Genomic DNA, 13,617 nt, shown 5'->3' with positions numbered 1-13,617 from the left:
AGGCGACATGCAAGGTCATAAAGTTTAAAGATCGAAACGATCGCAAATGCAGCTTTTAATATAAAAATGGGAACGATGAAGAAAACGAGTGATTACACAGAGCCATCTATCGGCAGTTTGAATAAATATCCTAAATAATGTGGGAACAAAGGTGAATATCTATTTAATAGGTGTATATATTTTAAAATTATCAACATATTTAATTCCATATCCAGTTTTATAATGGGCACATTAAACATATTTAACTAGATATATCAAAATAAATATGGTAATGGTAAAATGTGGTAATATTCTTTTTTTGTTTTAATTTTCAATTCTAGCCATAATTCTGAGCATGGATATGAGAATGCCACTGTTACAGAAAATCCTTCTAGCAGCAGACCAACTAAACATGGCCGATGGACACTTTGCCTTTTTCATCCTTCATATTCACACAACTTTACATCCCAAATCCTTGCCAAACGTCCCAAATCGTTCTGAGTTGTCCGTAGAAGTGTTACGTAGTTTGTTTGTAGTAACCGTTGTACCACTGAACACAACCTATCAAAGTATGTGGGAGGTCTATAGCCACAGGAAAAACTTTCAGATTCTGGAGTCAACTATGTCTATGGTAAGTACATTTCTCTAATCTCAGATTTCTTTGTAACACAGTGGAGAGCATACATTTGTGTACGCAAAAAAAGTCCCACTCCAATACAAACAATTCAAGTCATTAACAGAAAGGACCTTTTTTAAATTTACTGACAATTTTTGATTTATTACATTACCTCTAAACAAATACAACAGTGACCAGAATGAACATTCTAAAACCCTTGTCAATACAATATACAGAATTATTAATAATTAATAAATATTTAATTCTTAACAATTACTTAGTAATTAATTAAAACTATTTAATTAATTTATTAACCACATGCTCTGTGTTTTTTCATCTTCAAATGTTGTAAATAAGTTCATATAAATATGCTTCTAAATATTGAAATAATGTAACCACACCCTCTAGCTACATGCTGTTAATGGGTGTCTCGATAGAGAAATAAACAGATAATAATAATACTATAATAAAAGAAGTTTTACAGTGAAGGAACTATGGATCCATTTTTGTCCACATATGATTATTTCATAATTTCTACGCGGACGCCTTAAGAAAAGGAAGTGAAACAACATAGCAAACAGCCTCTCAGGAACCTCAACCTTTGCTGAATATTTCCAGATCCTTGGTTTAGATTTCAATATAGAAAAAATAGCAAAAAAAAATTTTTTAACAAAATGAACAAGGACATTCAAATTGAAATTAACAGAGTTCCAATTAACACAGAACAAAGTCATCGTGACCCTGGTGCTGCCCGGTATGAATATCTGTTGTTCAACACTTCAAATGACATAACAGATAGTCTAAGCGACCTTTTGGAAAATGAGATAGGAACCACGTTAGTTTCTAAATCTGAAGAAACTCACATAAAGAAAGACATAGCCGAAAGCCATGGAAAATTTCGACTGAACTTTGCAATAAATATAGTATAAATAACTTTTAAATATACACAGATTGATTATTTAATTTGCAGAATGGCGGTCTCACCGTACAACCACTCAAGTTTTGGAGAATTCCAGTAGGTCAAAAGGAGAGTGTGTCCAGTAATACGCTAACACAGTTGCAAGTTCTAAGATGTCAGATAGTTGCAAAGTAGGTGTATGTTACGTCCTGTAAGCAGTATAATGAGGGTTTGACAACTGAGCAACATTTTGTTATACGCTATTGTGTTCAATGTGGCATTAGCGTAACAGAGACTGTGACAGAAATGTCAGATGTTTACAGGGACTACTGTTTTGAAGAAAACTGCAGTTTATGGGTGGCTCAGGCGCATTAAAGGATGAGAATATATGACCACAACAGCCACCTTCAAAGACTTATCAAGAATGGCTTCTGGGAATGCGTTTATGCATGGGTTTATATATGTCACAAGAGTAAAACTCAAAGGGGATTATTTTCGAAAAGGAGAGGCATCGGTAGATATCAGCAAAATATAAAAAAAATAATAATAATAAAAAAATAAGTCCATTCAGTGAATTAAATGACCTGTGTACTTATTTATAAATATAATATAAATAACTATATTATACATCGGGTTTCTAAGCAAACGGATTTACGATTTTGTTCACATCTACAGCTTCTTTCGCTGCTCGCGTTGTATAAATTTCCAGATCGCCAACAAAATGCCAGGCTTTAATCGAAGGTTTTCAGTTCTATTTAAGAATTATAAGAACGCATGAGTGCATTCAGCGCCAAAGCTTAACACACAAACAGCAGACTTTTTTTAACATACCTACAAAAAACCTTTTTTGTCACTTCAGCCTTCTTTTAGTAAAATATATGATGTAATTTGGTAAACCCCCCCCCCCCTTTAAGTTCACTAACTGTTGTAAATAAATTATAGACTGTTTCTTAACCGTGTCGTTATTTTAGAGCCACTTTTCGGCTTAAGAGCTTTAATATAATTACAATATTGAAACAATGTAAAAAATATTTTTTTACTTCATCCATTTTACTTATTCTGACGTCATTTATACATTTATTTGAATTAATATTTAAATATTAAAATTAATATAACTCTATACATTAAAAACTTTTCCTCCTAGTGATATGTAATTGAGCAAATGGGAGAAGAATGTAGCGTAAATACGTCACTATAAACGCGCAAGTAAATAATTACATTGTTTTCTTCTATTGAAAGACTGCCTCCAAAACGTTCACCAACCTTGTGCACATGCTTCACTCTGTAATACATGACCACGCACGGCATCGTTTGAGGTTCCATTGTAATGCCAATTGATGAAGAGACCCGATAACGTTTGCATATTGTTTATATGCAATAGTTTAGTATTTTAGTCCTGTTCTTTCGGATGCAACAATATTCCTCATGCATTATGGAACCCGAAGTAAAAGACCTTTTCCTAAGTGATATATGTAAACGCAGTTAAATAATTGCATAGTGATATTTATTCCACCTTGGAAATGCCGTATGGTATTAGTTCAGGTATATGATGCAAGAAAGCAGGCTTACATAGCATCAGACAAAAAAAAAAAAAAAAAACAATTCCTCCCATTTCACCCATCCGTCACTCCAAATTTCTGTCTAGTTCAGCCTTAAATTTATTTAAGCTATCAACTTCTACAACAACAGATGGAAGTCTTCCAGCAATCAACTACCCGCTGGATAAATGCAAATTTTCGCACATCTATTCTACAACTCTTTCCTCAATTTGAATCTATGCCTCCCTCAGGTTCTTAATCTGAGCAAGCGGAAGTATCCCGTCAGCATTCAGCCTACTCAAACCATTCAAGGACTTATACACCTCAATCAGATTACCGCGCAGGTGCCTACTCTCCGAATGCTGCAACTTGTAAAACTTAAGCCTTTCTTCGTAAGCGCACCCCTTTGTTCTTCTCACCAATTTTGTTGCCCTTCTCTGTACTGGTTCTAGCAAATCTACATCCTTCCTAAAATGAGGCCTCCAGACCTGTACGCAGTACTCAAGGCGTGGCCTGACCATTGCCTTATACAAAGGGATAATCACCTCCTTGTCTCTGCTACCAAAATTCCTATATATCATTGACAAAAACTCCATGACCTGCTCAGAGGACTTCATATCTGACTGCACAATTAACCCCAGGTCTTTTTCATTCTCCACCTCCCGAGTTTAGTACCACACAGTTGGTACGTTTCTCTTGGGTTAATGCTACCCACATGCAGTACTTTGCATTTGTCAATGTTAAACTTCAGTTGCTACTTCTCAACCCATCTGCCTAATTTTCTAGATTCTGTTGCAGAAGCACACTGTCTTTCATGTCATTAACAACCCTTCCAACTTTTGTATCATCTGCTAACTTGGACATTAAGCCTGATATACCTTCATCGATATCATTGATAAATACAAAAACAACGGTGGGTCCAGCACCGAACACTGGGGAACTCCACTAATAACATTAGTGCACATAGAGCAGTGTCCATTTATTACCACTCTCTGCAGTCTCTCACTAAACCATCCCTTTATCCATTGCAGCAATTTGCCTTCAATGCCATACCGCTCCAATTTGTACAGCAGTGTTCCATGTGCAACAGTATCAAAAGCTTTCCTGAAATCCAAGTATATGGATATCAAAATTATTTTTTGCATCCAGTTCCTTTGTGACCACATCATAGTATCCAATCAAATTGGTCATACAAGACGTCCCCTTAATAAACTCATGATGTGTCTAAACTATTACTGATGGGATAGCCAATGAGAGAAGAGGGATTTCGGTCACGTCGTACAAGTGGGCGGGACAATTACATCACTACAAATGCACAGGTAAATAATTACATAGGTCATTTCCTGATTAGATATCGATCATTGTGTCATAGTGTGTGGGTAAGGCGCCATCTGTGGTTCCCCACATCTGCACCATCAGTACTCTTGTGATGAATACAAAACCTCTGAAAAAGCCAGAAAAGTTTTGTGTGTGTTGCATGTACAGTTTAGTGTTGGGCTCTGTTGTTTTTGCTGGCTTCTTGGCCCCAGGGCCCCTAGTGGAACTCCAACATTGCCCGCCACCACCGCTGGGAAGTGAGCCAGGCTGTCCACACTACTCTGGCTGCTCTCCATCAGGATCGCCTGAGCTTCCTGACGGAGAACAAAAGGAAAAAAAAAAACATAAGTGATGGAAACAGCTGAAGGATGGGAGTAAAAAGGGGGAAGAAGAATATCAGTGTGTTTCGACAGGTGTGTCTTTTACGTAGACTAAGGTTTTACTTACTCCGTCATACCTCTACATATTAGATAGAAAATGTGTGCGAAGCCCCCTAGTCTATTAATATACAATTAATATTTATTTAACAATGTGTATTAATACTAATGAACATTGTTAAATAATTAGCAGATAGACGAATAAATATATAGTAGTATTACATTAGTAATATAAAAGCAGCGAGGCTCAATATGTTTTACGTTATAAATTAATTAAAAAACGAATAAGAGGATAGTAATTTATTGTAAAACGCTTTTGAGGATAGTATCGTAATCACACAATATTCGTATTTGTTTTTATTTAATGATGCTAATGTCTTTTTTCACTCGATAGTATTGGTTGGTGATTAAATGTATTTTTGGGGTCAGGTCTGGAGCACTTAAACTACTGATATCAAATATGTTGAATCATCGATTTTCCTTCGAGTGTAAAGATATAATTAAGTAATTTCATTAAATTCATTTGTACAGTATAATAGAGTGTGTCGATATTGGGGCGTTTAAAAGAAATTACGGAGATAATCCTCTTATTCACTTTTTTAATTAATTGTAGTATTACAAACTATTATAAGACAGTTAATAAGTATTAAAATAAAAAGAAAAAAATAATAAGATAAAAAGAAAATGTCAATAGCTATACATGCAAAAATCATGGAAGACACCATATTAGTCAATCGAGTCATGGATGAAATATCAATTGTTGGGGAGAAGAAGGCGGTATGGGTTCCTCTGACAGAACTCAGAGCGATGCTGCAAGCAGTTGATGAGATTATCAAAAAACCAGGTACCAATGATGCTTACTAGCTCATGTGAATACCTCTAAGCTCCTGGAGCAAGGGTGCCAAAATTGGCAAAATCTTGAAAAAAAAAAAAAAAAAACTAGCCGCTCGAAAATTTGCAAAGTACGTATCGTTATTTTTCTCATACCCGTTTTACTTGACAAAAGCATAACCAAAAAATGAATGAAAAAAAAATAAACATTATTTCAAAGATTCTTTAATAAAGGTATTAAAATAAAATCCTTCATAACAAAAATGTAACTTTAGCTTACAGAACAAGCTTTATATAAAATGATAAACCTCTCTTATATTATAGATATAAAACATCAGTGAGACTTCTGTTGCTGCACCATTGACGACAGATACTTATACTGTACTTTGTAATTTTAGAGCTATGCATGCAGCATAGCTCTAAAAGCTCTTTCATCTGTAAGACTACTCCTATGACTAGACTTAACAAAGTTCATCACGGAGAACGACTCACAAGAATATGTTGATGAGAAAATTGTTCGTAATGCTATTGTCAGATTTTTTAAACTGACAAAAGTTTCAGGAATGGAATTCTAAACTTTTAATACCTCATTTTCTGTAGTTTTCTTTGCTAACCCCGTCACTAATCATTCCCTTTCAATATTTTCTAAATCAGCTCTGAGATCGATAGATTTTTGCCTCCAAATTGAGCTGCTCTAAAAATCAATCAATTGCATCTCAAAATCATCCCGGTCGATCCACTGGAACACTTTCAGATTCAGTTCGACTAGTTTTACACTGTCTGCAAACTTAATGAATTTTTCAGTTTCTTTCAATTCTCTGAACTTTCCAAATCTTGAAGAAAACTGTTCACTAGTTGACTCAATGTCGTTCAGACATAACATTTGTCAGACAGAGTTTTCTCATCAGTTTCAAGATCAGTGATGTATCTTTTTAGGTTTAGGAAATATTTAAAATTGCCACTGTCGACATCGCGTTTGAAAACTCCCAGCTTAATTTCAAATGCCTTTATGCTGAACATAACATCAAGGGTCTTACCAGAGCCCTTTAATTTGACATTCAAGTTATTTAAATGCGAGCCGAAATCTGTAAAGAACATCAGTTTACAAATCCACACAATGTCAGACATATATTTACAAGAAAATTTTTGATCTGTCAAAAACATCGATTTCGTCCAGACATTCAACAAATCGATTAAAAACAGATCCTCGACTCAGCCAACGAACATTGTTGTACGAAATAAATAAATAAATAAATTTTTCTGTTTATACTCCGGGACGACCAAACGGTCAGAGGAGTTCACAAGATAGACAGATTACAAGAAACAGCACCGTATTCAGTAGTCACGGGCTTGAACCCCGGTCACTCAAGGCACGTGTACTTATGCACCAGCGCGCCTGACCACTAGGCTACGGCGGCCTGGTCACCGAATGCCCCTCATTCAATAAATTGTACACCGAATGCACCTCATTCAATAAACTGTACACCGAATCACTTCATTCAATAAATTCTGAAATTGTCTTTTTTTCAAAGACACGCGAAGAAATGAAATTAACGGTGGTTACAGTATCACGTCTTCAAGTTCCTTTAGACCAGTTTTGGCTTACAAAGCCTCCTCGTGTATGATGCAATGAAAGCCTACTAGTGTATGACCAACATGTTTCGCAGACTGTGACCGATTTCATAAAGAAAAGAACTACCAGACTGAGATTGTGCATCGCGTGTACATCATACTGCCAAACAACTACCAGATCGAGATTGGTAAAAGAAAGGTCCAGACCAATTAATCATACATCTCAGGAATGATGTGTTCCGGATGTCAGCTGCTGACCTCTAACGGTTGCCTCTAGAAAGGAAAAAGAGTCTATTGTCCAAGTGATCCCAGATCCCGTTACAGAAGCAGACAAAATTCTCAGTTTCCGTTAAGAATGACACTCAACAACCTTTCCTTCCTGAACAATATATTTCTAGCATGAGCCACGCCTTAACCCTTGGAGATGTCTAGTAAGAAACCAACTGTGTTTTTCCCTTGATCCGAGGAACCAGTGAACTCTCCTATCTAAAGTCCAGTTTGTCCAATTCCTTATATTTATGTCATATTCCTTCCTTATAGTCCAATTCCTTATATTTATATAAATGTAAAATATCAATTGTAAATATTTCTATAGATCAATACTGTCATTGTTTTTTTATTGTAATTATTTTATGTTGGTTCCTTTTTTGCACCCTTTTAGCTTGTATGCTGTTCTAGGGGTGTTTGTAAAAAAAACAATAAACTGAATAAATAAATAAATACATTTACAAAACCTGCTTCTCTACCAATCATACTGGGCGCACCATAGGTTGTGACGGAAACTACTTTTGACACCTTAACATGTCGATGAGACAGTTCGTTTGTAACTGTCTTACACAGTTCGGCTCCTGTGGTATGTCCAAGTAACGTTACCATATTAATCAATTCTTCGCATACTTAGTCACCCTAAAAAATCTAGCAATAATGGCTAGCCTAGCTGATGCTATGACATCAGTGTTCTCATCAAGACAAATAGAAAAGAATTTTCATGAAGCCAAATCTTTTGTTAACTGTTCTGCTGTATTCTTTTCCAACTTAATTATTCTATCTTCAACTGTGTTTCTACTCACAGGAAAATCTTCAAATGCATTGAATAATTTTTTTTCTTTTCTGAAAAATTGTCAAAAAATGAAAGGAGCTGATTCTAACCATGCTTCTTTAATATACTCCCCACCTCTGTGAGTGGTTGAGCAATAACCTTTGAAATCTCAAACCTAGTAGGAACTACCTGTAACAAATTACAACAAACATCTGACTGGATTTTTCTCTTGCTCATTCCTCGAAAAATATATTGTTTTTGTTCTTGTTCACTTTTATGCTAAGCTGTTTATGAACCATTTCATAAAGCTGCTTTACGGAGGAAGTCCTACACTCAACTATTTCAGAACACAAAATGCATAATGCTTTATTATTCTTCTTAATCATACCAAATCTTTCACTCCAAGATTCTTGAAAATTCTCTGCTACTCCTCTCTTCACTTCAAGGTTTTTGTTTCTTTGTTAGTTGAGCTGACATTCTGAACAATGTGTAAAAGGCAAATAGCAATTACAATATTTATGAGAATTTATGGGATCTTTATGGAATCCCCAATCCTTTGCTCCCATACTCTGAACATCAGGGTGGTGTGCAGGCGGGTTCAGGATCAGGTGCTAAATTTTATCCTGGATCTGGAATTCTTGTGTAGCGGAAGACTGGGGTGACATTTGCTCCCGTACTCTGTAAATCAGGGTTGGAGTGCAGGCTGGTTCAGAAACAAATCACTGCATGAATACAGCTATTTACTGAATGGCATAACGTCACTCCATGCCCGGCAGAGAGAACTGGCGTGCGCAGGTCACGACTCAAGGTGGATTCCTGGATTGATGTTGTTCGAGGTAAAGTGTATTAATGTCTAACGGCACCAGGGGTTTCCCCCATCTCAGCGTCGCTTTCATTGTAGGTGTACTAGTTCACTGGGAAAGCCAGAGCTTTAAAAGTGTGTGGATTTTGTATATGTGTAGTGTTGTGTATCGTTGTTCATCTGGCCGTTTAGCCGCTGGACCCCTACAGAGGCTCAACGTTGCCCACACTTGGCCTCGTGGAGGCAGACCAGGTACACAGAATGAAATTTTACTCTGGCAGGCCCTGCCACCTAGTTTCCTGAGATTTCAGTGACTAGGGCCTTTAAAAAAAAAAAAAAAAACTCGGTAGGGGTGAGCGGTGGAATTAGAAAAGCCAATTGAGGTGTATGCGGTTTAATTTGGACGAAGTTAAGTTTTTGCAGTTTATGTGGGGTTATACGCTGGCGTAACAGGCAAAGTAGGTTTGAAGGTTGTTCGAGGTTTGAAATTTTATTGGGACGCTCTGAATTCCGCGTGCTCAAAAAATTTGTATGCGTGCCCATTCGGGCACGTGTGCAATAGGTTCGCCACCCCAGCCCTAGATAGATTGTGAAGGTAGTTGTATTCCAACGGAAAGTCGGAATACAACCACCTTCACAATCTAATAAGATCGGAAAGTCACAGTTGCTCCTCTCTCTCTCTCTCTCTCTCTCTCTCTCTCTCTCTCTCTCTGTGTGATGTGTGATGTGTATGTGAGAGAGCGCGCTAAGTGGTGAAAAATCCTCATAATATATTTCCTTCCGTCTCGATTGAATTCGAGCCAAGACTTTTCCATATGGTATGGAAGAATGGTGATTGTAACCATTTACCCTATGCTTCGACAAGAACTGTATGAATTTCTCATTGTCCCTCATACTCAACACTTACTTGGAAGTCCTCTATTCCGTTTCCTTCAGGTATTGAATAATCACAAAATTGATTTTAGACTTAAACCCTCTACGTATAAAAATATGCTCTTTACTCTGTTTAATTAATACAGATTTTGTGTATATATTTTAATGCTAGTTTTGTATTGATTAATACTGTTTTGTATTGATTATCTGTAATTCTCAGCATTCTCACCATTATCTAGGTCTGCGTACCCTCTAGGTGAGAAGTTTGTAAATAAATATATAAATAAATAAATAAATAAATGACATGGGTGAAGGGGAGCCCAAGTCATTCATCTTCTTGCAAAAAGATCATCCTCATTCAAATTACTTAGCGACACCGATATTTCTACAGTAGCCATGAGGTCCGAATGCAATCGCGATGGTGTTGTCAATCTGTCAAGATTGAACAGATTTTCCTTTACGAGGTAATCATCAGTTTATCACTCTTGCAACCTTGTTAAAAGCCTAAACAATCGCACGATCAACGATGAGCCATCTGCTTGAAATTAAACAGCCTCAAGTCTTTCAGTGGATCTCCAAGTCTTCTCAGGAAAGTGAATGCAACATTCTGTTCCTTTTACGTGTTCCTAACACATTGGCAACCCTCTATATTAATTAGCAGCTATTTTCGTTTATTTACTTCTTTCAGATTCCTCACACTATCAATATGCTTTTGGCTCAGTAATTTTTGTAAATTAAAAATTTCATTGCAATTAATATATTTACAATTGTCTAAGGAACATTTAGCGAAAAATTTATAAACCGTGATGCTTTATTATTTTATTATTTATTTATTTTATTTTATTATTATTTTTTTTTTTTTTTCAGTTTAGAAACCTACACCTAATAATTATTTTCATTTGATTAAATTATTTATTTTATGACCTTCATATTTCGTCTCTGTGACATGTTTATGAGTATTATTCATCCTAGCGCACTTGAACTAAACAGTTTCTGTAACTAATCCGATTAGATGAATATTGCTGAATTAGACTTAATTCATGATTTCATCCATCTTGCTTCTCGGCCAATACATAAATATACAAAACTATCTTCATTAAAGCAATCTCGGTTAAACGAAACCAAGTATTTATCGATCTGATAACAGCTAAAATAATTGTTAGACAATAGAATTTACGTTTAAGAATTACAGAAACCTATTTGTACTACTATTTTCTTGTTTATTTAGGACTTACTCGGGATAGCTACTGATGAAATTACTTTGTTCTCAGAGCACGATCTACGAAGTATATCGGCGCTACTCGTCCGTTTCGTTGATGTTGACGGCGGTTAGGAACGCCTGGCTAGCAGGGATCAACCTTTCCGATAGCAACATCGATATCTCTAACTTCTCCCGTAACACCGCCTACCCTACACTACTGGGCTACGGGATGACCGATCACGAAGCGAACCACCTAGTCCGACCCGTCATCCTGGATTACGATCCTTTTAGGATGGAATTCCATGATGTAACAGATGTGATGCTAAATGACAGCGAAATCTCCGTCGCAGAAAGGAGGTGGCACGAGCGGATAGACTGGCCTTACGACCAACCTTTATTACCTGATCAAGACTGTATTATCGAAGAAGTGGACTGTACCCAGGACACAGAAGGTAATATAAATAATTTTTAACTCGAGTGAAGATATTTCCATTGCTATACTAATACTTGCCTACTTATATGAACCTCATATTATTTAAACACTTAAATAGAAATCCTAACAATTAAACTCCCATTCTGTATAAAGTGGTTAACTGATAACAAAGTTGCAAAGTTATAATCAAACAAAACAAAATTTACAATCCAGCGTTTTAAAACAACACATATTTCCCTTTTTCATTATCTATATTGATAATTTAGATTGATAATACAGGGGGTTGTGTTGTTTAATAACACGTTTCACGTGAAATTTTTGAGCAAGGCAGAGGAAACGGATGTGCACGTATGCCTAAACCAACATTCCGATATTCCAGTGCATAATTGTTTGTTTGTTTGTTTTTTAGGAGCATTAGCAACTAAGGCCATATTGCTCCGGGATATGCGGTGGTCATTCCCTGACCTTTCCGCATCCTCCGTATTTGGTGGTGACGGGCTCGAACCCCGGTCTAATCAAGAAGCGTATGCTACGCACTGCTGCTCCTTCCCACCTGGCTACGGAGGCGCCACCAGTGCATAAATAAGATCTGCTTCGTTTTGTTTTCTCTTTGTTACAGTTGCATGTGTAATTTCTCGTGTGGTGTTTAAAATGGATTATCATGCAGCCATTCAATTTTAACTGCTGAAAGGAGAACAGCAAAAAAAAAAATTCATAACAGAATATTGGCTGTGTTTAAGCTTGCTAGTTTGCAGTGAAGTATCCTTAACCTCTAAGCATGAAAAAAAATTATATACATATAGGATCATGACCTAAGTAAAACAATTTGCGTATAACGTTTAATTTAATAACTATTATAATAGTTATCAAATTATGAAGGCCACATATCTACAGCACCAAGAAAAGAACTACCAGACTGAGACTATGCATCGCGTATACACCATCCTGCCAAACAACTACCAGATCGACATTGGTAAAAGAAAGGTCCCAACCAATTAATCATGTGATTATTTCTCTATATCTATCTTCATAATATGCATTTATGTAATATTGTCATATACTATGTCGCTGAACTGAGATTATTCCTTAAATGTCACTCTCCTTGTGTATTAGTCATGTGACTGTTTATGTATTCTTTGACTATTTATTTATACTCAATCATGAAAGTCGAAAGTTGCATCCACCATGGAAATCCACAGCAGAATTGGACAGGCGGCCACTGCGTTCGCCTCGCTCAAATGGTGTCTGTGGAAGAGGACCAACATTTCCACAAAGACTAAAATCCGACTCTTCCGGACTTTGATCCTGCCCATTCTTCTTTACGGATCGGAAACATGGATTTGTCTCAAGTTAGATTTGAACAAACTTGAGGTATTCCAAATGCGATGCCTGCGGCAGATCTTGGGCATCTCTCTTCGCGACCGCATCACTAATGATACCATCCGCGACAGATGCCAACAGCAACCAACCATTGCCGACCAAATCCAGAAGCGAAGGCTTAGATGGTTTGGCCAAGTATGTAGAATGGGCATGAACAGAATACCATCCACACTCCTTTGGAGACAACGACCCACCCAATGGAGCATCCAACGGGCCAAGCAAGTGGAAAATGACTTGAAGAGCCGACGTCTCGACCTTAACCAGGCCAGGACTGACGCCATGGATCGTAAGGTATGGAAGAACATCACAGAGCAAGTCCGAAACCCTGCGGCACCTACAGCAGCATACTGGTTGCGTGGCCAACCGCCTCCCCCAGCCGCCAGCTAAGGACCAAAGAAGAAGAAGAAGACTCAATCATGAAACGTTTATGTATTCTTAATGATTCATTCAAGTAATATTGCAAAATACTATGTCTATTGAACTGAGACAATCTCTTAAATGTTACTCGCCTTGTACATTAGCAAGAAACCTCCTGGCTTCGTATGCCGTTTCTGGGGTAATCTACCTCAATCTAATTTAAGTAAATAAATAAAATAAAAATATATATATATCGATTTTCAGTAAGAAAAGTTATAGTAACTGATTTGCTAATTGACCAACGTGGTAGTTTGCAATTACACTTTAACAAACTCGATGCCGACATTAACTTGGGAAGCCGTACTGAAAGTTTGAACTGCCTGCATATCAGCATCAAACACAAG

General features: G+C 36.8%; 1 protein-coding gene across 1 annotated transcript in view; it reads left to right on the top strand.

Moving 5' to 3' along the window:
• LOC150084183 (retinal guanylyl cyclase 2-like) overlaps positions 1-13,617 on the top strand; it is a 280,744-nt gene that overhangs the window by 149,904 nt on the left and 117,223 nt on the right. Inside the window, exons 2-3 of the mRNA XM_090375924.1 lie at positions 321-610; positions 11,114-11,495. Coding sequence (XP_090232050.1) covers positions 321-610; positions 11,114-11,495 — 672 coding nt within the window. The remainder of the gene's footprint in view (positions 1-320; positions 611-11,113; positions 11,496-13,617) is intronic.

The sequence above is a fragment of the Mastigoproctus giganteus genome, chromosome 6, assembly GCF_048544385.1.
Source record: "Mastigoproctus giganteus isolate SK-2022 chromosome 6, ASM4854438v1, whole genome shotgun sequence".
NCBI classification, from domain to species: domain Eukaryota; kingdom Metazoa; phylum Arthropoda; class Arachnida; order Uropygi; family Thelyphonidae; genus Mastigoproctus; species Mastigoproctus giganteus.
This window is presented reverse-complemented; position numbering and strand designations above follow the sequence as displayed.